At 45.4% G+C, this 24,476-nt stretch overlaps 1 protein-coding gene across 3 annotated transcripts; it reads right to left on the bottom strand.

Moving 5' to 3' along the window:
• Positions 1,789–21,765, bottom strand: NIT2 (nitrilase family member 2). 3 transcript variants are annotated; one of them, XM_018058876.1, is made up of 10 exons: positions 21,680–21,765; positions 16,403–16,521; positions 14,765–14,885; positions 13,282–13,370; positions 9,020–9,113; positions 8,438–8,512; positions 7,282–7,360; positions 5,503–5,601; positions 2,588–2,643; positions 1,789–2,252 (listed from the first exon to the last, which is right to left on the bottom strand). In XM_018058876.1, exons 1-10 carry the CDS (start codon positions 21,705–21,707, stop codon positions 2,161–2,163), a joined length of 852 nt encoding a protein of 283 aa, XP_017914365.1. In that variant the 5' UTR covers positions 21,708–21,765; the 3' UTR covers positions 1,789–2,160. The 3 variants fall into 3 exon arrangements, with proteins under 3 accessions (XP_017914365.1, XP_017914348.1, XP_017914382.1); XM_018058859.1 differs by lacking the exon at positions 21,680–21,765 and adding an exon at positions 20,904–20,958; XM_018058893.1 differs by having other exon boundaries at positions 1,791–2,252; positions 14,746–14,885; positions 21,680–21,746.

Genomic DNA, 24,476 nt, shown 5'->3' with positions numbered 1-24,476 from the left:
TTTGGCCACCTGATGCGAAGAGCCAACTCACTGTAAAAGACCCTGATGCTGGGAAACACTGAAGGCAGGAGAAGGAGATGACAGAGGATGAGATGATCGGATGGCATCACCGACTCAATGGACATGAGTTTGAGCAGGCTCCAGATGGTGAAGGACAGGGAAGCCTGGAGTGCTGTAGTCCATGGGGTCCCAAAGAGTCGGACACAACTGAGCAATGTGATCCTACAATTCCACTCTTGGGCATATACCCAGACAAAACTAGAATTTGAAAAAAGACATGCACCCTAATTATAACACTCTTACAACAGCCAAGACATGGCAGCAACCTAAACGTCCATGAACAGATAAATGGATAAAGATGTGGTACCTATATACAATGGAATAGTACTCAGCCATAAAGAAGGACGAAATAAAGCCATTTGCAGTAACATGGATGGACTTAGAGATTATCATGCAACTGGAAGTCAAAGATAAATGTCATATGATATCAGTTATATGTAGAATCTAAAAAAAAGATACAAATGAACTTATTTACTAAACAGACAAAAAACTACAGTATGATTCCACTTGTAGGTAATTTTTCACTAGTCTGTAGTGACAAAGCTGATCAGTGATCACCTGGGGATAAGAGGAGTAGCTAGAGAGATTATTAAATAGCACAAAAAAAAAATAAAATAAAATGGAACTATTGGCTTAAAAAAAAATAGCACAAGGAAGCTTTTAGGGGTGGTGGGTATAATCATTATCTTGACTAATGTGGCTTCATGGACATATACATGTCAAATTTTGCCAAATTGTACACTTATTTTTAAAAAGTCATTTAACTTTTTCACTGTTGAACCCTTCTCAGTATACAGTGCTGTTTTTCAAAGGTTAAATTGCACTCGATAATGTCATTATTCATTATTCTTACAGCTAAAGGGATGTGTATTCATGTATTCTTGTTTTAAAATCTTACTTTCAAAAAAAATAAAATAAAATCTTACTTTCTAATATGGCAAATATCTCTATACAGGTAAACAGCAGTGTGCTAGAGAAGACTTACACCAGCTCACAAGAGCTAATTAGACTTCCAGCACTGTGTTTCGAAGTGTTATATTGATAGCTTGAATTTGGCAGTAAGTACACCTTAAAAATTGGGAAATGCTTCCACAAAATCAGCTTTCTCAGACTGCTGGTTGTTAAACATCTACTAACTCATCGCCAGCTATAACATACATAGAGAAAAGCCCAATGGAATTCTTCAATTTTAATTGTGTAAAAGGATTCTGAAAACCACTAAGCTAAAAACTTGACTTTATCAAGCTAAAAGTGTTACTAGCTGCTATGTCACTTCAGTCATGTCCGACTCTGCGACCCCATAGACGGTAGCCCACCAGGCTCCCCCGTCCCTGGGATTCTCCAAGCAAGAACACTGGAGTGGGCTGCCATTTGACTTTCAGACACTCACCCATATTAAGAGAATCTTTTGCAGCTCACACTTCAGTTGCCTTGACCAAATTATGCCACTGCCAGGGGGCTCATGTTTGCAACATTTCCCTTAAAACTAGGGAGGGGTCTTAAATCCTTAGCTCCTGCCTGAATTTGAAGAACCCTAAGGGTGAACTCCAGGAGTTGGTGATGGACAGGGAGGCCTGGCGTGCTGCGATTCATGGGGTCGGACATGACTGAGCGACTGAACTGAACTGAACTGAAGGGTGCCAGGGAGGGCGGAGGTGCCATCTCCTCTAGCAAACACCACAGTTACTCACAGACCAAAATGTGACATTAAGATGCTGCTCAAAGACCAAGGTTTCTGCATAATGTATTCCAATTCCAGCAATCAGAAAAGAGGTTCACCACACAGATATACTTGTACCAGGTGGATCAACCATCAAGGATACCAGGATCTGATATTTTAATGACTGCTTGAGACAACTTGAATATGGAAGATTTAGAGCCACCACCGCCCCCCCTCCTGTTCTTCAATGCCAGCCCTTTTTGACCATTTTATATGGTTTGGAGAATGCCAGCATTAGTTCCATCATCCCAACAGAGCTTCCCTTTCCAGGAAGGGAAAAGGCTGAAAATTTTTTTTTTTTAATTTCCATTAAAGAATTCATAAGATTGTCGATTATCCTGTAGAAACATATCTTCCTGTTTTATGACATGTCGGAAACATCAGGATTTTTTGGCCTCCACTGCATAGAGGTCTGATCGCTTCTGGCTAAAAATGGGGATTTGCTGGCGAATTTCAGCCAACTTCTTCAGGTCTGCAAAAACAGAAAAGTGCACTATTAGCAGATGTGATTCCTTACTTGCCAACAGGAGCTTCTTCCCCAAACAGTAGAGAAACAACCAGAGCCCCAGCCAGTAATTTACTCGTGGGCCTTGTCTGGAGGGACATTCAGCCTGACACTGCCCCTGGTGTCATTTCAAACCAAACCAAGAAAACTCAGGCTGAGACAGAGCCCAGGGCTTAGCCACAGAACCAAGGATAAATGAGGAGGGCAGGGTATAAAGGAGTCCTGTGTTCTACAGGTATAGAATCTGGCCTCAGGGCACTTAGGGACACCAGACAGCTAAACTGGGCCAGAGTGAATCTTACCTATATCTGCATACACGATCGTCTCTTCAGTGCCAGCTTTGGCAAGGACCTCCCCCCTGAAAAACATTCAGGGGAGAATGAGTCAATTCCCTGATGCTTGCTGTTATTTACTATCTCTGTTTTTCCTCCCTATCTCACAGGCCAAATGGGAAAGAATCTGAGATTTAAAACAAGAAAAGATGGGCATAAATGCCTGTGATGCTTTTGAGCTGTGGTGCTGGAGAAGACTCTTGAGAGTCCCTTGGACTGCAAGGAGATCCAACCAGTCCATCCTAAAGGAAATTAGTCCTGAATATTCATTGGAAGGACTGATGCTGAAGCTGAAACTCCAATACTTTGACCACCTGATGTGAAGAGCTGACTCATTTGAAAAGACCGTGATGCTGGGAGAGACTGAAGGAGGGAGGAGAAGGGGACGACAGAGGATGAGATTATTGGATGGCATCACTGACTTGATGGACCTGAGTTGAGTGAACTCCGGGAGCTGGTGATGAACAGGGAGGCCTGGCGTGCTGCAGTCCATGGGGTAGCAGAGTCAGACACAACTGATCAACTGAACTGAACTGAACTGAACTGAACCACTTAAGTAGCTATGTGGTCTTCTGGCAAGCCATGTGGAATCTCTACTTCCTAATCTATAAAGTAGAAATATGAGCTCTGTGAGGACATAGTGAGAAAATAATCTTTTTTTTTTTTTTAATCTTGAAGGATTGGGCCTGTTGTGTTTGATGTTCCTTGCTCTGATAAGATATAAAACTGCTGCAAACAATGCTTCTTCAGAACAATTCCTCATAGCTATCTGAGAAGCTGTCTCTTAGGCTACAGTCCTCAGTTTGGCTTGAATAAAACTTTCCTATTCCTACTATAGATTATTACTTCCACCCTGTAGTGAGTACATTCAAGATCCCTTTCCAAGGGCAGTCTAGCTGTTTCTTCACACCTCCCAAGGCTGCTACATAACCCTGGAGATGGAGACGGAAGGCTTGGGTCTGCCTGGATCTCTGGCCTCGTGTCTGTGATCCTTGGATCCCTATGATAATGGCTTTTGGGTTTGGAGGGAGAGATTTCAACCTATGAGGCCTGAGTAGGAGTGGTAGAACCATGCCCCGGAGGAACCCCATACTGGAAACAACAACACTCCACAAAATCTGAGGAAAAGCTGATTTGGAAAACTATTTCCAGTACTGAGTCTCTTGGCCCAAAACAGGCCTTCCAAAACACAGCTGTGGGACCTCCCTGATGGTCCACTGGTTAAGAAACTGCCTGCCAATGCAGGGAACACGGGTTCAATCCCTGGTCCAAGGAGATCCCCCCTGCTGCAGGGCATCTAACCCCACGTGCCACAATTACTAAGCCTGTGCTCCACAACATGAGAGCAGCCCCCACTTGCCACAACTAGAGAAAGCCTGCGTGCAGCAATGAACACCCAGCACAGCCGAAAATCAATCATTAATTTAAAAAAACCTTATCTGTGAAATCTTTCCAAAGCACAAAACAAAATGATCCAATAAAACAAACAATCTGATATAATAAATGGTTCCATCTAGGGCCACAGATTTTTGACACAATAAGCTACAGACATCATCATTAATGCCGTTTAACTGAATCCTTTTCTAGTCTCTTTCTTCTATTTTTTCCCCATTTGCCCCAGCATGCAAACATCTCTATGTTAACCCTAGGCACCTATCACAATGACAAATAAGCCATACAGCTCCCAACCAAATGGGGGAAATTCCACAAAGGAAGAAATACAGGCAAATCTTATGTAACCAACTGTGTCAAAAGCAGCCAGCCTGAAGAGTAAGAGTTCACCAGGAGAACCAGCTGGGTGAGCAGAGCTGCCCACCAGGTCAGTAAGCCGATCACTAATGTCTGCAGAGGAACCCAAGTCAAGTTTAAGAAAATTTTGAAGCCAACTCGATCCTTCCGGCCTTCCAATGCACCCCAGATCCAAATGTGCAGGAGACTCACTGAGAATCTCCCACTGGCCATATCTCCCAAGGCCTTCCCCACCACACACATTCATCTGTGAGTCCTACAAAGTCAGAAGAGAGAACTCTGGGAATCCCACAGTGACATGTAAGCCCCTGCAGCCTTGTTACTGATATGTTTATCCTGAAATTTTAGAAATACCTATCTGTGTGTGTGTGTGTGTGTGTCGTAATCATACAGACATACTGAGAAGTAGTATGGAATAAATCTAAGTTCTGAATTCAAAAGTCCTGGCTCCAAACACCAATTCTGGCCACTTTATCCTGTGAACTTCAAGTCTACCATCTATTAACTGGGCTAAATAAACATAAGTCCTTGAGAGCTCAAATTGAGATAATGTGTGTGAAAGTACCATGTAAATTGTACAAATGCTGGTAAGACATGTCTATTACCATATGGCTGTGTATGTATCTGGGCAGACTTCCGTGCTGGTTTCCCTAAGTAACAGAATGCTTTACCCTCTCACAGAGGACAAGTTCACAGTTCCTCTTAATTCAACCCATCCTCCACTCTCCTCTAAGCATTATGCAGGGAGCAAAATCCTTACCCTCAACTCATCCCAGCCCTAGGTCCAGTGACCCGGTCTAAATTTTAACCCAAAGCCAAGAGTTTGGGAGCCTCTTTTACTAAAAAACCACCCACCCGTGACTTCTGCCTCGTTTCCAAGTTTGGTTGACGATGAACGTCACTCAGAAACTCAGAACAGGGCTGCAGCCAAGCACTCAGTCAGGAGAGCTGGGCCACTTCTCTCTCGCAAGAGTTTCAAGTGGAAGCTCCTCCCACAGAGAGAGCTAGTGAGCTGGCAGGCCTGCGGGCAGACGGCAGTGGAGGGAGGCGCAGGGCCACTCGGGAATCAGACAACCCACTGCCCAAGCAGCCCCTCCCTCGAGCTCAGTGAGCCCGTCCCTGCAGAGCCGACTCACCAAGGACTCACGACGGTGCTGTGTCCCCAGGCAACATAGGAGGCTTTCTCATCCCGGGCGGGAGATGCTGTGGCCACGTACACCTGATTATCAACAGCCCTGTGGTCAACGGACAGAAAAGAGGTAAATCACACAGTACAGATCTGAGACATTTTTATCCTAAGTGTCCAGACCCTTCTTTCAAAAACTAAGACAGGACAGGCTGGCTCGGACATGGAAGAAACATTCAAAGCCACAGAACTCTTTCTTCAAAAAAGACCTTGCTGCACAAGCTAGTTCTCAACTGGGGCAATTTTGCCCAGCAGGGGACTTCTGCCAGTGTCTGGAGACATTCTGACCAAGGGATGGCTACTGACATTGAGGAGTAGAAGTCAGGGGTGCCGCAAACATCCTGCAACACAGAGGACGGCCCCCACAACAAAGAGCCATTTCCTCCAAAGTGTCAATAGCACCATAGTAAGAAACCCTGGCCTGAGCCAACCTGTAACGGGCAAAGAGCAGAGTTTCTCTGGTTCATGCAACCCAGGTGACCAGAGAGAATGGACTGGCCTCGCTGGAACAACACCCCGGGTAGAGCTGCAGGGCCCTTCCATGCCAATGGGGCAGTCCCATCACCTCAAATTAGGCAAGAATTCCAGATGGTAGCGTGGCTACACCAAGCCACCTGACCCACAGCCCTCCAAGCTCGAACAACAGATTCATACCAGGTCATCCCAGGCTCTCTCCAGCTTTTCCTGCTTTCAACAAAGCAGCATTTATTAATACTCATGGGATCACATACCCCTACCACCTTCCATCACGCAACCAGCCAAACACTTCTACATCCCCTTCCAATAAAAATCACTGTTATCTCCAGATGTGAGCATAGTGGCCACCTCTGGGCAGAGAGAGGAGAGTACTGACTGAGAAGGAGAAAAGAGGAGCATTCCAAAGGGCTATAAATGTTCTAGATTTGATCCTGATCAGAGGTGAATCCATATGTAAAAATTCACTGATCTGTAAACTTAAAACTAATACACTTTTCTGTAAGTATCAGTATATAATACCTCAATTTAAAAAAATCTTTTCATGAACAACCCATCATCTCTGAGCAGCATTTCATGGTTTGCAGAGCACTTCACAGTCACATTCCTGTTCCCTTCTATGTTGCACCCACCTCTGCTATTTGCCCTTCACCACTCCTCGGGCAACTAAGGAGACAGTAACTGTCCCGTGCACAGCACAGCCACGCAGCGCTCAGAACTTAGAGGTTAGAAGAACAAGAACTGATCACAAGTGTCTTGGCAGAGTACCGAGACTAGCAGGAAACGCTGCAGGATGGAGTAGGGTAGGCGCCCATCTACACGGCACAGGGACTGCTGAGTGTGACCACAAGTCTCTCCCTCGGGCTGTCAGACTAAGGAACCCTTGCCTTTGCCTTGGCTCCAGCCATGTACACTCCGTGGGTCTCCAATTCTCTGCAAAACCTGCTGGCAACTCTATCAGAGACAGAAATTCTTATCTGAACACAGGAAAATAAAATCACTGCCCACTTGATGGGTAAATGCTCCTGGAAATGCAGACATCAGTCCTCAAAATCCACAAGGCTGGTGCTGTGGCTTCTGAGAAGGAGCCCACAGCAGACACCCTCCTTTTGGACTGGAAGACAAAGAGTCACCTTTGGGAACTGCCTCTGGGTGCCAGGGCAGCCTGAGTCAGAGGCAGCATTCCATATGGGGAAGGCTGATGCTTCCACCAAACCGCAAACATTTTCGCAGAGAAACACAGGTGTTTTCTTACCGGCCTCGCTGAAGCAACTCCCAGTGGGCTGGCCCGGTGGTTAGATTAAAAGCTCCAGGATATACCAACAGCTGGCAGCCTTGGGGCGAGAAAGGCCAGAGAAGAGGGATGCAGGTGGACACCCAACCGTTACATTAGCCCTCCCTCTGCTCCTTACCTAGTGGGGACCAAACTCGAACTCCCCCAATGTGAACAGATTCAGCAGTGTTATAGATGGCTGTGAATTCCTCTAGTGACACACACACAACACATACACACAAGTGCAGTGATCCTGACAACCACTTTTCAAGCAAAGGTGACTTTGCTTGAAAAACGTGGGGAATCTGTCATTCAGACTTCTCCCAGCACCATGTGGACAGCTCCCAGGGTCAAGGACCACGTGTTGTGATGTTCATCAACTGAAATGAGGAGACGACTAATTGCTCTACTTCTTACAGCTAAGACTCAACTGAGACAGCCAGCCTGGAGCCCTTGCACCTCCACCTTTTGCTGAGCAGGGTGTCAAACCGTCTGCACCCACGTCACTTTATAGTGACAGACAAACTCGTGTCAGAGTACCTCTGGCAGTCTAGTAAGGATGCTAGCATGGTTGAGCATCATATGAGGAGCTTCGTAAGTTCTCTGTCTGTAATCCTCACATCTTTCCTATGAGAAAACTGAGACCCACAGTTCTCCAGAGACTAATTTACCCAAAGCACTGTGCCAATTATGGGGCAGAGCTGGAACCAAAGCCCAGGGCTTCTCCTCTGACTTGTGCTTCTCAAGGTTGGCAGGATGGTCCTCTGGACCACAGTGGCACTGACTACCTTTTTGCTGTTCCCAACATCTAGGGCTAGTGAGTGGTGAAAGGCATGTGCAGGAAGACCTACTACTGGGGCCCAGGTGCCTCTCCAAACCCAGCAGCCGGAAGGGCTCTAACGGCAGAGCAGACATTTAGTTTAGGAACATGGCTCCTGCCTCAGCTGTGTGGTGTGTTAAACTACAACCTCCGGAAAACCACACTGCCCATTCGCAGAAGCAGTCTGAGAACTCACACAGACGTGGAGCTCAAGACCTCCTCCAGGTTTTCTGACCAAGGATTCCCTCCACCCACAAAGCCCAGAGCCAATCAATCTCCAAGGCAATCAATCAATGTCCTAACCCAAGGCAGCCTCACCTCTCTGTGCATAGATCTGCGCCAGCTCTGAGAAGCGGATGTCATAGCAGATACCCAGGCCCACACTGCAGTAAGCTGTTCTCCAAACAGAAAATGTACAAAGTTAATCTCCTGAAGCAGGTGCGGCCAGGGGAAGTCTCCGAGATCCAATGGTCACAGAACCCTGACGGGGGTACATTCATGCAGGGCCCGTGCACAGAGAGAACATGCAGGCTTGCTCCTGCGTGGACTCTGCCTCGTGAGAACATCATGTACAGTAGAGCAGAAATGAGAAACTCACTCTAATTATTAACAAATGTTTCTTATCTAAGCGGGAGGTGTTCAGTCATGGCCTAATAGGTACAGGCTGGAAGCTATCACACTCATAAAGGCTGTGACCAGTGGAAAAGCACAGTCATGTCAAGCCCTTAGTTCTCCATTAAATCCCCCACTTTCTAGATCTCTGACCATTCTCTGCCCTTCTCCCCCCTGGCCTTCCAGTCAGGTTTTGTAAAGAAGTTGGGAAGCAACATAATGAAACACAAAGGACTACTTGATCCTTGTCTACTGGTACTGCTGAAAGTGAATTTATCTGGTACGTACGAGTATCAAATGTGGAGAAACTATCACCAGGACTCAATGTTTCAGATTCTTGAAATGTGATTTTCCCAGGAACATCAATGTCAAACAGATGGAGCTGCATCACAAATAAAGGATTTGGTTACCTCCTTTCCAGCAGGGTTCATGGCAATAATCACATACACCTTTCCATGGTCAGCCAAGGGGGTGTTCTAAGATCACTTGTACAAAGGGCAGCGCCAACCTGCCCACAACCCACCCCACAAGCTGATGACATCCTATGAAAACGACTTCTAACGCAGGGAACTGGAAAAATGATGCTGTAGGTTGTATGATCCTTCTTCCCTTGGTGGTGTGCAAATCAGCATCTAGATTTCTTATGGAAAGCAATTAATGCGCTGCTTTTTTTACTCAATATAAATGCTAAATGAAGAATTCTCAGAATTAGAATCAAACTGACACATTGGCAAGGAGAGGTAGAAAGTGTGCGAGTGATCAAAAATAGGTAGTTTTCCAAACCCAATGCAGTAACATATTAAAAAGTAACTTCCAAATTGGATTTATTCAAAGAAAGCAAATGTGATTTAACATTTGAAAAATCAAAGTGATTTACCACATGAACATAATAAAGGAGAAGAATCACATGATCATCCTAAGAGGTGTATAATAAGCATTTGGTAAATTTCTACATCCATTCTTATTTAAGCCTGGCACGCTGCAGTCTATGGGGTCGCAGAGTTGGACACGACTGAGTCACTGAACAACATTCTTATTTAAAAAATAAAAGAGAAAAACTCTTCTAGGATGGGAATTCCTTTAATAAGAGAATCTGCAAAAAAAAAAAATCTAAAGAAACCTATTTAAAGGTGAAACATTAAAACTCTTCTCCTGTTGAGATTAGGAACAAGGTAAGTACACCTGCTATTCAACATTGTACCAGAGGTCCTAACCAAAGCAATAAGGTGAAGGAAAACAATAAAAAAGGTAAAGACTAGAAAGAAAAAATTAAAAGCCATTATTCTCAGATAATAATTGTGTACCTAAGGAATGTCAAAGGTCATACACAGGTGAATTATTAGAATGACTGAGTTTAAGCAAGGGTATTATATATACAAGGTCAGTATTTTTAAAATTTGCTGTACGTCTATATACTAGCAAGAATCAGAAAATGAAAGGATATCAGAAATACCATTTAGGAATAAATCTAGTAAATGATATAAGACTATATCCAAAAAACTATTTTAAAAACTTTGAGAGAAATTAAAGAAAGCCTAAGAAAATGGAAAGAGAAATATATTCATGAACTGGAAAACTCCATTCTCACAGCCCAATGCTGGGTCTGTTTCCAGTCATGGCAGAGTGGCTCCTATAAGACCAGCTTTCTCACAGGTAACCCTGAACTCTGGACAAAACAAAACAAAAAAATACAACTACTTAAAAGCACTTGACAATAATCAAAATCAGGCAAAAATTAGAGAGAAGTCAACTTCTGGAAGACAGGACCTAGTGGTGGGTGAGTTTCCCACCTGTTTACAACTTTTATTTGGAAGCAAGGCCCCAGCTGTTGCTGGGAGTGGTGCTCACAACTACCCACCAACACAACAGCCAAGGAATCAAAGGACAGAGCTTCACAGCAGCTGGAAAGTGAGGGGAAGATACTTAAAAGGAGAAAGCAAAAGAAGAGCCCTAAATTTTACATATAAAAGCTGTCCAAATCTCTGACTAACCAATGCACTAAAGATGTGTGGGGCAGACTCTGGGCAGCCCAGCTGAAGCTAAACTTTACAACAGGCAGAGCAGCTGCGTTGCCACCCACCTCACCGAGGAAGACTTTGGCCTGTGAGTGTGCCCCAACTACCTACCTGGTCAAATAAAAAACTCAACACTTTTCGGGCGAACGCAATAGAAGTTAGAGTCTCAACAACATATAATCCAATAAACAATCCAAAAAACTGGACACACAAAGCTATGACCCAAACTCTTAGAGAACAGCAGCAATGGAGCAGACCCCGGAAGACCCAGATGTGATCACTACCGAAGACACTAAAGCAGCCACTGAAACTAACCTCAGGCAAGTAAAGAAACAGATGCTCCTAACAAATAAACAAAGAGGAAACACAGTAGAGAATAAAAGCTGTAAAAAGAGAATGAAATAAATATTCGAGAAATGAAAAATTCAACATCTGAAATTTTTAAAAATTTCACTGGATTACAGGAGAGGGGAGATTACAGAAGCCTCAGTGAACATAAAAGATCAATGAAAAACATGCACTCTGAAGAAGACAAAGTGTTGAAAAACAAAAATCCACAGCCTTGGTGACCGGGTTTGGTGAACAGTATCCAAATTGGAGTCCCATAAGAAGAGAATGGGACAGAAAAATATTTAATATTTCTTGAATATTTCATTCTAACAATCTCTGCCTTTTAACTGGAGTGGTCACTCTAATGCTCCCAAGTTTCCCAAATATAGTGAGAAACTAAATTTACAGATTAAAGAAACACAAAGCAGGAAGAATACAAAAAAAAAAAAAAAAACCCTTGTATCAGGAATGTAAGAGTCAAAATACTGAGAACTAAAGATTATGAAAAGATCTGAAGGCAGGTAGAGAAACCATGGATTACACGCAGGAGAACAGTACAGATTACCACTGACTTCACGCGTGTGTGCATGCTCAGCTGCTTCAGTCGTATCTGACTCTGCGACCCTGTGGACTGTAGCCCACCAGGCTCCTCTGTCCATGGGACTCTCCAGGCAAGAATACTGGAGTGGGTCACCATGCCCTCCTCCCGGGGGATCTTCCCAACCCAAGGATCGAACCAACATCTCCTGCACTGGCAAGCGGATTCTTTTACCCACTGAGCCACCTGGGAACCCTACTAACTTTGTATCAGAGGGGAAAAGAGAGGCTAGAAGATAACTGAATAATGAATAATGGTCTCTCAAACATCTGAGGAAAAAAAGAAAAGTGTCAACCCAGAATTCTATTCCACCAAACACATCTTTTAAGAATGAAGGCAGAGACTCCCTGGCGGTCCAGTGGCTAAGACTTCACCTTCCACTGCAGGGGGCAGGTGTTAGACCCCTGGTCAGGGAGCTAAAAACCCACATGCCTTTTGGCCAAAAGACCAAAACATAAGCAACAGAAACTATACTGCAACAAATTCAAAAAGATTTTAAAAAACAGTCCACGTCAAAAATATCTTTTAAAAAATGGCAAAGTAAAGGTATATTCATAAATAAAACTAAGAGAATTCATATCTAGCAGATGCTCACTTCAAAATGCTAAAGGAGGTCTTTTTGTTTGACGGTAAACATACCAGACAGAACTAAGATCTTCAGGAAGAAAAGAAAAATACCAGAAATGGTAAACAGCGGGGTAAACATGAAATATTTCTCTTAATGTCTTTAAAATACAAGTGACTACTGAAATTAAAAATTAGTATTTTGTGGGATTTCTAATGTATATAGATGCAATATGTATGAGAACCACAGCATAAAGAATGGACCGATACAACTGCCAGGTTCTTAAATTTCACATGAAGAAACAAGATTATTAACTAAGAAGACTATGACAAGATAAAGTGTGCATATTGTAATCCCTAGGGCAACACCTTAGGGGGGAAAAAAGCAAACTACTACTCAACTCAAAACAATGCAGGAAAGAGGAACAAAGGCAAACAGTAATTCAATGTCTACGTGCTTAAAATCTAATCATGTCAATAATTACTTTAAATATAGAGTGACCACTCCAGTGAAAAGGCAAAGATTGTCAGAATGTAAAAAAGCAAGACCCAACTACATGCTGTCTGCAAAAGAAGCATTTATATATAAAGAGACATACAGACTGAAAATAAAAGATTAGAAAAACATGTACCATACAAACAGTAATTAGAAGAAGGCTACAGTGGCTTTACTAATATCAGAGATAAACGTCAAGACTATCAGTATACCAGAAAAAGGGACATATCATAATGAGAAAAGGATCAATTTACCAAGAAGACTTAACAATCCTAAGTGCATATGCATGCATTACCACGGCAAAGATGTCAACTCTCCCCAAAGTGATCACTATATGTTTAATACCATCCTAATCCAAATTCTTGCAGGTTTTCCCTTGGCCAAAATTGACAGGCTGAGTCTACAATTTATATCAGCAGGCCAATAGCCAGGTATAACCACCTGTGCCAACTAATCCAATGCCTGATGTGTGTACCACAGGATGGGTACTGGGAACTTCAGAGTGAATTCTCAAGAGGCAGTGAGACTTGCCACATTCTCTACTGACCTTTCTGTGCTTTACCAGTAAAGTTCCATCAGGTCCAAACACAGCGCAGGTGTTATATAATTTCCCAGCATCCTTTTCAGGAATGGACCCTTTTGTTAAGAAACACAGAAAGAGACACAGAGAGACACAGAAAACATTCTGAATGAAGCATTCTTTTATAACAGGACAAAGGCTTGTTAAAGTTTACTATCTTCTTGGGCCCAACAATAAAGTTTACTGTCTTCTAAGGGTTATCTAATCATGATTCTTTTCTTCTTGAATATGATTTTTCAGAGACCAACTTCGGAGTATAGGTGAAGTGTAATTAAGTCAGAGGCCAAAGAAAGGTTTCAAAACTAATCAAACTATTTTTCAATTTAGCTTTGCTCTTGAGCAACACTTAACCTGAAGCATTAGTGCAACACAGGGAATTCACAGTTGCTCAACTTAAATCCACAAGGTCCTGCAACATAACTGTATCCAAAAAGGCCTTGAGGTGGGAAGGTATGCCAGTCTTTCCATCACTAAACATGATGCCTGTGGTTCTATCTCTGCTTACTCTGTCCTCTTTCCTCCACCCCTTATTTATTTCTAATTCTCACTGTATTAGAATACAGAAATAATTTTGTTTACTGTATTAAAGAGTTTTACTGTATTTTTATGTAAACAAATAGAACATTTTTATTTAACAAGCCACATAAATAAAGCTGCTTTTTAAAAATTATAGTTGATTTATAATATTACATTAGTTTCAGGCATACAACATAATGATTCAATCTTTTTTTTAGATTGCACTCCATTTAAAATTGTTACAGAACAATGGTTTTATTTCTCTGTGTTGTCCAATATATCCTTGTTACTTATTTATTTTATACATAGTTGTTTCAATCTCGTCCCATCCCTAATGCCCCCTCCCCTCTTCCCTCTCCCCACAGGTAGCCACTAGTTTGTTCTGTGAGTCTGTTTCTGTTTTATTACCTACATTCATTTGTTTTCTTGTTTTAAATCCCACATATAAATGATAGCATAAAGAGTTTGTCTTTCTCTGACTTACTTCACTAAGCCTAAAACCCTAACCTACCTTTGATGTCAGTGGTCTCTTTATGGGGGAAATAAAAAGAAAGTCTTAACACTGTATTAAAGACTTTCAGATACAGTTTTTCTTTCCACATCTCCACCTGCCCTTGTACCCCCAGAGACAATTTTCAGCAGTTTGGTGTGTGTCCTTGTACAATATTCGCTATGCCTTAATACATAAATACATATAAAAATACACAGTCTTTTATGTGGATCATTAATCTATAGGGAAGGACCTGTTCATTTCATACCAAACTTGTTCTTTTTCCACCAAAGTGTGTCTTGCAGATCCTTCCACAATCCTACATAGACAGATCTACCTCACTGTCTTCTATGGCTAATTTGTATTCCATGGTTCAAATGTGACAATAGTTTCTCAGATGGTTTTTAATGTTTAGGCCACTATACCTTGAGGGTAGGAAGTTACCTCCAATGACATATATGCTGCATTCCTTTGCCACTTCAGAAAGCTTCTGTGTGGAGTCACCAGGAATTTTCTCTGCATATTCAGGAAAATATTTTGTGCCATATGGAGAATTAAAGCACTCCTAGAATAATGTTGGAAGAGAAAAAAGCGGGGTGGTGGGGGGGACCCGACTTAAAGTTCTGCTGTAAAAAAAGACATAGTTCTCAAAGAGGTAAAAAAATACAACTGCTAAGAAAAACACAGACACCTTAGGCTAAAGAGCCTGTGGCCACAGACAGGACTCGGCCGCAGGCTCAGATGGGGCTGGAGTCAGTGTGCTCAACCGGATGCTGGTCACTTGGCAAAAAGCTGCACTTGTCTCTCCCTGAGTCCACAGAACCACGCCTCCCCAGCGTCGGGCACCCAGGACCCACTGCCACTGGGCTTGCTCAGTGGATTAGGGGTGTTAAGATTAATCCAGACTCTCAAAACTATATTATTAACTACGTAAAGCAATGAAGCCTGTGTTTTTCAAAAATACAGAAGCTGTGAAACCCACCAAGGTTAAGGCGTTTCCTCATGTATATGGGATACACGACGGGATGTTTCTAAGCTCCCTTCCAGCGCCATCATTCTGATCCTGCAAACTCTCTCACTCCCCTGAATGTGTCTCAACAGCTCTATGATAAAAGAAAACTCATGGATTTCACCTCCAGTTCATTCATTTACATTCACTGAGACTGCTTGTCTGTGCTAGGAAACTCAAGGCCGAGGATCACCAACTTGTAGAAGACACATTAGCAGGGAACACATGCAGAATTCAAGTGCTTTCACTCCTGGCCTTTAGGCTCTGACCCCCAGCAGCCTAAACCGACAAGAGGCCATGACTGGACACAAGGAGAGGGGAGTCCCACGACTGGAGCGACATTAAGATCTCAAGCACCCCTGCTGGAGACTCCTACTCACTGGCCTCCCTGGTAAATGGCCCAGAGCCTAGAATATCAGTACAAGCTAGCCCTGAAGAGTCTCCAGGGCTTGCAGAGGGCTGCCTCCTCCCCACCGCGAGGTCGGGGACGGTCAGGAATAGTTCCACCGCTCACCCCTGCAGGCCTCTGCCAGCAGAAGGGGCCGATAGGTGCATCTTCTGACCAGTGTGGGAGTGTCCGTGGGGCTAACCCTGTACTTGTTGACAAACAAATGTGGCCCCATCCTCGGCTGATTCTGTTTTAAACAGGTCATCTAGCAAACTGATGTAGCATCCTTTGGCTCACTGCATACTACAGGCTTCCTAAATGGTTAACAATTTTCAACAATGTTTTTAAAATGTCAGAAGCTCAGCACTAAAATCAATGTCCTGGTCTCGTGAAGACTAGATTATGCAAGCAGAGAAGGTAAGTGCCTGAGGCACTGAGTATTTTGGATTTAGGTAAGTCCCTCTGACTCCTGGGCTTCTGAACAGAGCAGGTGACCTAAAGTTAAAGACCTGTCACCAAGCTGGCATGTCCTTATCACAAAGACCCTTGCTAGGTCATCTTCCATACAGACGAGGAACCATCCTGGGGTCCAAAGGAACCGTGCTGGTCCCTAGGACCCAGAATGAGCAGACACCACACTACCGGGATGACCGTGCTCAGAAAGGGGTGGCCACCCCAGACTTACAGGCAGGGAGACTATCTGGGCTCCTTGCTTCGATGCCTCCCGGATGAGGCCACAGGCTCGAGTGAGGTTCTCTGACTTGATGGAAGAAACCTGAAGCTGGATGAGGGCCAAGCGGAAAGCTGCGGAGGAAGATAAAAGAGAAGAACGGTCAGGAGATCTGACTGCTGATTCAGATAGAGCAGCAGTTCCTAACAGAGGGTAAGTCTGACCCCCAAGACATGTGGCAGCGTCTAGAGACACTGCTGATGATCACGACTGCTGGCGTGCTACTGGCATCTAGTGGGCAGAGGTCAGGGACACTGCCAAACATGCCACAAGGCATACGACAGTCCCTGATGACAAAGAATTATCCACCCTGGGTTGGGAAGATTCCTTGGAGGAGGGCAGGGCATCTCACTCCAGTATTCTTGCCTGGAGAATCCCACGAACTGAGGAGCCTGACAGGCTGCAGTCCACGGGGTTGCAAGGAGTCAGACACAACTTACTGACTAAAACAACAGCAGCAAATGTCAACAGTGCTGGGGTTGAACAACCTTGAGACAGAGCCACAGTGCAAGGAAAGCCTGCTCCAGGCACAAGAATCTGAAGTGAAACCAGCAGGGCCAGCCTCTCCCTTACAAGAAGAGAGGAGACTGGGCTTGAATAGGGAACTATCCCTTATCATCGGAGAAGGTGATGGCACCCCACTCCAGTACTCCTGCCTGGAAAACCCCATGGATGGAGGAGCCTGGTGGGCTGCAGTCCATGGGGTCGCGAAGAGTCAGACACAACTGAGCGACTTCACTTTCACTTTTCACTTTCATGCATTGGAGAAGGAAATGGCAACCCACTCCAGTGTTCTTGCCTGGAGAATCCCAGGGACAGGGGAGCCTGGTAGGCTGCCATCTATGGGGTCGCACAGAGTCGGACACGACTGAAGCGACTTAGCAGCAGCAGCATCCCTTATCATGTGGCCTCAGGCCCCAGTCCATCTTCAGCCCAGGTGCTGAGCACCTCCCAGCGCAGCAGGTGAAATCTCTCTGGCAGTCCCTGCCCCACCGTGAGCCCAAAGGAAGCAGACACGCCTAGCTCAGCTTCCCCATCGCCAGCTGGGACACAGTGCATTGGTCCAGCCCCTGGCGGACAGGGAGCCTGGCAGCCGGTGGGCTGCACATGAGCCACAGGGAGGGACCCTGGGAGGGCCTGCACTCACCCCAGGAACCCCCCAGTGCCCAGAGGAGCACACCATTAAGCAGCAAACGAAAAACACCATGAGAGGCTGAAACACTGTGGAAGGAAAACCAAACAGCACTTCTTCCTGCTGTCTGAACAAGGGGCCCCACATTTTCATTGCAGACTGAGTCCCACAAATCACACAACCAGCCCCGCCAAGCAGCCCTGCTGTCAGCCTTGGGGCAAGGTCACCGGTTCCTCCAGGCTTTCTTGAGGTTGTCACCACATCCGATACTTGCTTTTCCTATAGAGCTCTCTCTTAGCTCTTACCGTAATCACCTTTACTGGTTAATAGTCCTCTATATAAATTTTTTCCTGTTCAACTGACTAGTGTGGTTTCCAAGTCCCGCCTGGACACTTACTGACAGTTTCTGCTTGTGGTCTTGATAGAAGGCTACATTAAAGGTTCCCAACCATGTCATAACCCACAAGCTCTGCAAAACTTCTGGAATTATCTGGAAGTTAATTGGCCTGGCCTTGCTTCCCTACCCCAACTCTGCTGTAGAGTCTAAAATTCCACCTTTAGTGACTTCTCTCTCTGGGTGTCTCTCCTGTACCTAGAAAAACGTCCCCAGAGAAGCAACATTGACAGACCCTGGCCTTTGATGAAGACCTGTTTGGTTAAGGGTTAATCCTAAAAGTAGGAAAACTCGATGTCCATTCCTTGTTGTGGTTGTTCAGTCGCTCAGTCTTGTCCGACTCTTCGCGACCCCATGCACTGCAGCATGCCAGGCTTCTCTGTCCATCACCAACTCCCAGAGCTTGCTCAAACTCATGTTCATTGAGTCAGTGATGCCATCCAACTATCTCATCCTCTGCTGTCCCCTTCTCCTCCTGCCTTCAATCTTTTCCAGCACCAGGGTCTTTTCCAGTGAGTCAGCTCTTCACATCAGGTGGTGAAAGTACTGAGTTTCAGCCTCAGCATCAGTCCTTCCAATGAACACCCAGGACTGATCTCCTTTAGGACAGACGAGTTTGATCTCCTTGCAGTCCACAGGACTCTCAAGAGTCTTCTCCAAAACCACAGTTCAAAAGCATCAATTGTTAGGCACTCCGCCTTCTTTATGGTCCAACTATCAAATCCATACATCACTACTGGAAAAACCATAACTCTATTTGGATATTTGTTGGCAAAGTAATGTCTCTGTTTTTTAATATGCTAAGTTTGTCATACCTTTTTTTCCAAGGAGCAAGTGTCTTTTAATTCTATGGCTGCAGTCACCATCTATGGTGCTTTTGCAGCCCAAGAAAATTATTGTTTCCCCATTTATTTGCCATGAACTGATGGGGCTGGATGCCATGATCGTAGTTTTTTGAATGTTGAGTTTTAAATCAATTTTTTCACTCTCCTCTTTCACCTTCATCAACAGGCTCTTTAGTTTCTCTTTGCTTTTTGCCATAAGGGTGGTATCATCTGCATATCATCATCTGATTTCTCCCAACAATCTTGATTCCAGCTTCTGCTTCATCCAGCCTGGCATTTTGCATGATGTACTCTGCATAGAAGTTAAATAAGCACGCTGACAATATACAGCCTTGATGTTCATTCCTTGGTTTCTTCTAAATACAATGAGAAGAACTAAACTGAAGCTGGAATGCAGCTTGTCAAATAGCTTGCCAAATAGAACGGATGAAAACAAAACAGGAAACAAAAGCTGGGATGATTACTTTGGGGCAAACAGCCCGAGCTGTCACTAGAACATCACAGACCCCATGAAGTCTCCACTGTAACTGAGAGGTGGGGCTTTGTCTCTGCTTCTGAGGGAGGGTAGGCTGAGATCCCCCACGGCTCTCTGATGGCTTCCTCTCCCCGCTCCCACCCGGGAAAGCAACTGTCCAGGACCAGGGTGGGGACTGGCCAACATCGTGAAAAACGCCCACTCCACAGAGGGGCCGAGGCAGGACAGTTCCACCGCTGGGAGTTCCTTGAGGTAGAGGATGGGATACAAGTCACTTCATCTCAACTGCAAAATGAACACACTTTTCATTTTCAGGCCCCTAGTACTAGTGTTAATCACTCAGTCGTGCCCATCTCTTTGCAACACCCACAGACTATAGCCCGCCAGGGTCCTCTGTCCGTGGGATTTTCCAGGCAACAATACTGGAGTGGGTTGCCATTTCCTTCTCCAGAGGATCTTCCCACCCAGGGACTGAACCCAAGTCTTCTGCGTTACAAGCCGATACTTTACCATCTGAGCTACAGGGAAGTCATCAGGTCCCTGGCTATAATATACTAATCCTTGACTGTTAGATTAAAATGAATAGTTCATGTCCCTGGCTATACTAATATTCATTGTAATCTAACAATCAAGGACTCACCAAGGGGAAGGATAAAATATCTTAAGCGAAGAGACCAACAGGGAAACAGCACAGGGAACGTGCAGGTCTTTTACACATAAAAGCATCTGTGGGTTATCGTTAGCGGTATTTTGTAGATGAATAAGTAAGAGGCTTGCAGAGGGAAAGGTGCAAGAAACCAGTCAAAAAAGTAACTGGCACAGCCACAATCAAGCCAAAATCTGGACTGCAGACAGAAGGGGCGCCTTGTTTGTTTCTGGGTGGGTGGGGGAAGTCAGGTAACTTGAAAACACTCCTCAACGGAGTCAGATCAACGCTGCCCTCAACTCCACCAAGAACCACGGCTCCTAAGTTCATTAGTCTCTTCTGAAAGATACAGTCACACTCAGAAGGAGGTGTGTAAAATGACTTCTATACTCCAATCCTGGAGGTTCATTCAGGCACCAGCTTGCACTGCACTCCAGGATGTTGAAATGAAAAACAGAGAGCACTCCCACAAACACTATCACCTTGAGAGAGCCTCACAAGACCTCAGTAGGAACGGTTTATGTTCATTTTAAAGGAAGGAAACTCAGGTCCAAAGCAATCAAAGGACTTGCTGACATGGGCTGCACCAAGACTGTAATACTCCAGGTCTCCAGACTTTTTAAGCCCAGAGCACTCTACTGCTTCATGTAAAAGAATCAGGCACAGACTTGGGAACATAGCCAGAACCTCATCCCTGGGGCTGATCCTGAGTGGGGATGTGTAAGCAACATGTCACACATGCGTACTCAGCTGTGTCCCGCCCTATGGACCCCGTGGACTGTAGCCCACAAGGCTCCTCTGTCCCTGGGATTTCCCAGGCAAGAATACTGAAGTGAGCTGCCATTTCCTTCTCCGGGGGATCTTTTCCACCCAGGGATCAAACCTGCCTCTCCTACATAGGCAGGTGGATTCTTTTACCACTGAGCCACCTGGGAAGCCCCCAACAAACACGTTAATACCTAACCTGAAAGTTCAAGGTCCAGGTGCAGAAACAAACTGCCCATTTTTGTTGTTGTTCAAGAGAAGGCAGCATTTCCCAGTGGGTGTGAGAAGAGCGCACTGTGGAGCAAATTAACGAGTTCACTTACCACACAAGCCCGAATCAAAGAAAACAGGGGCTTCATTTTCACCTGACAGGGCTCAAACCACAAATACTCGAGGTTGGCACCTTTGCAAAACCCAAGTTCAAACCAATCTAAAACTAGCAGCAACCTCCAAGAATCCCAAGGGACAGACTCTCAACACTTGAGGTCTCATAAGTACTGAAAGCTGTACTCAAAGTGCATAGTCTTCGGGTCTTGGAGCGGGGGTGGCGGTAGGGAATAGCAAAGACCACCAGGGAGGGTGCGGAATTAGCATTTGAAATAAGCACCCTTCCCGCGCCGATGAATCTGGAGCGGAGCGGACCGGCCCGGAATGCTCGTGGAGTCTGCCTCACGTATCACAAGAGCCCGCGGGGCGGGGAGCAAGCAGCGAGCCCTTCCGGCGCGCTGGCCCTTTCGGAAGCCCAGAGTCCCCGGCGTGCGCCGCGCCGCGCTCCGCGGCCTCCTCCTCCCCGCCCCGCCCGCGCCCACCGCCCTCGCCGCTTGGGCCCACAGCCCCACGAACACCAGAGCAGAGAAGGCCAAGGGCGCGGCGGGGACAAGAGATGGAGAAAGGGGCTGAACGGGCGAGACGCTCCGCTGGCGTCGCACCGGAAGCCTCCACTCCAGCCCGAACTTGGGCCGCGGCGCTACTTACTGGCCATGGCTCTGCCGGGAAGCACCATGGGTACTGCTGAGCCAAGTCGCTGGGCGCCGCGAGGGGCGGGGCAAAGCGGCGCGTCCGGGGGCGGGACTTTATCGCCCGATGCTCCGCCTCTCGCCCCGCCCCGCCCCCGGGCCTTTTGTCTGGGCTCGAAGGTTGTCGTCTTTCTGCTGCTGCTAAGTCGCTTCAGTCGTGTCCGACTCTGTGCCACCCCGTAGACTACCTCCTACCAGGCACCTCTGTCCCTGGGATTCTCCAGGCAAGAACACTGGAGTGGGTTGCCATTTCCTTCTCCAATGCATGAAAGTGAAAAGTGAAAGTGAAGTCGCTCAGTCATGTCCGACTCTTTGCGACTCCATGGACTGCAGCCTACCAGGCTCCTCCGTCCATGGGATTTTCCAGGCAAGAGTACTGGAGTGGGTTACCATTGGCTTGTCCGCTATGTGATGAGAAGAGGGGGAAAGAGAGAAACTAGGTTCAGACAGAATATCGTCAACAGCAGTTCAGTCCTGCAAAGAGAGCCAACCAGTCCATCCTAAAAGGAAATCAGTCCTGAGTGTTCATCGGAAGGACTGATGTCAAAGCTGAAACTCCAGTACTTTGGCCACCTGATGCAAAGAGCTGACTCATTTGAAAAGATCCTGATGCTGGGAAAGATTGAGGGCAGGAGGAGAAGGGGACGACAGAGGATGAGATGGTTGGATGGCATCACCGACTCAATGGACATGAGTTTGGGTAAACTCCGGGAGTTGGTGATGGACAGCGAGGCCTGGCATGCTGCAGTCCCTGGGATCACAGTCAGACACAACGGAGTGACTGAACTGAATATGCTGAAATCTGCTAATACTGTTTTAGGATATTTGCTTTTATTAGGTTTGATTTTTAATTTTTTTGTTTGTGCTTTTGTCAAATTCGGGGAATCAAAAAGTTATAAAACAAAATGTGCTACCCTTAAAATTTTTTTTTAATAATTTATTTTTGGCTGTCCTGGATCTTAGTTGCTGCACAGGCTTTTCTCTTGTTGCAGTGAGTAGGGCTACTCACTTGTTTGGGTGTGCTGGCTTCTCACTGTCGTGGCTTCTCTTGTTGTGGAGCACTGGCTCTAGGGTGCAGGGTCTTCAGTAGTTGCGGGTCCCAGGCTTTAAGGCACAGGCTCAATAATTATGGCACACAGCTCAGCTGCTCCATGGCGTGTGGGATCTTCCCGGATCAGGGATTAAACGGGTGTCCCCTGCTCTGGCGGGTGGACTCCTCCCCACTGAGCCACCAGAGAAGCCCAATTTGCTACCCTTTGTGATGGTCTGGAATAGTTCAAATTATATTGAAATACATCTTAGTTTTTAAAAGAATACTATAAAAAACATTTTGAGTACTCTTGCCTGGAAAATCCCATGGACGAAGGAGCCTGGTAGGCTGCAGTCCATGGGGTCGCTAAGAGTCGGGCACGACTGAGCGACTTCACTTTCACTTTTCACTTTCATGCATTGGAGAAGGAAATGGCAACCCACTCCAGTGTTCTTGCCTGGAGAATCCCAGGGACAGGGGAGCCTGATGGGCTGCTGTCTCTGAGGTCGCACAGAGTCGGACACAACTGAAGCGACTTAGCATCAGCCGCAGCAAGGGACATTTAAATATGAACTGGATATTTGTTGCTTTAATGACTTTTGTGTGAAAACTGTGATTATGCCAGTCTTCACCTGAGAACATGCATGCTGAAGTATTTAGGGGTGAAGTGTCAGAATGTCTGACTTGAAAATGATCAGCAAAAAAGAAAATATGTTCTCAGTAACTATGGGGTTTTTGAAGCTATAACAGACTAACTAGACTTGGCTTTGCAGCAGGAAGATCTTTAATAACCTTCTAAACTCTATGTGCTGTGTGTTTATAGTCACTCAATCGTGTCTCTTGGTGATCCCATGAACTGTAGCTCGCCAGGCTCCTCTGACCATGGGGATTCTCCAGGTAAGAATACTGGAGTAGATTGTCATGCCCTCTTCCAGGGGATCTTTCCAACCCAGGGATAGAACCCAGGAATTCCACATTGCAGGCAGATTCTTTACCATCTGAGCCACCAGGGAAGCCCAAACATATTGCAGTGGGAAGCCTATCCCTTCTCCAGTGAAACTTCCCAACCCAGGAATCGAACTGGGGTCTCCTGATTGCAAATGGGTTCTTTACCATCTGAACTACCAGCCACCTAATTCTGCTATTCTTATGGTCTACTGAGACTCCATATCGATAACCTCAGATATGCAGATGACACCACCATTATGGCAGAAAGTGAAGAGCTGGGACTGAAGAGCCTCTTGATGAAAGTGAAAGAGGAGAGTGAAAAAGTTGGCTTAAAAATCAACATTCAAAAAACTAAGATCACGGTCCCATCAATTCATGGCAAATAGATGGGAAAAAAATGGAAACAGTGACAGACTTTATTTTCTTGGGCTCCAAAATCACTGCAGATGGTGACTGCAGCCGTGAAATTAGAAGATGCTTGCTCCTTGGAAGAAAAGTTATGACCAACCTAGACAGCACATTAAAAAGCAGAGATATTACTTTGCTGACAAAGGTCTGTCTAATCAAAGCTATGGTTTTCCAGTAGTCATGTATGGATGTGAGAGTTGGACTATAAAGAAAGCTGAGTGCTGAAGAATTGATGCTTTTGAACTGCAGTGTTGAAGAAGACTCTCAGTTCAGAGTCCCTTGGACTTCAAGGAGATCCAACCATCCTAAAGGCAATCAGTCCTGAATATTCATTGGAAGGACTGATGCTGAAGCCGAAAACTCCAATACT

The sequence above is a fragment of the Capra hircus genome, chromosome 1, assembly GCF_001704415.2.
Source record: "Capra hircus breed San Clemente chromosome 1, ASM170441v1, whole genome shotgun sequence".
Classification (NCBI taxonomy): Eukaryota; Metazoa; Chordata; class Mammalia; order Artiodactyla; family Bovidae; genus Capra; species Capra hircus.
Note: the sequence above shows the minus strand (reverse complement) of the source record. Positions and strands in the feature narration are given on the sequence as shown.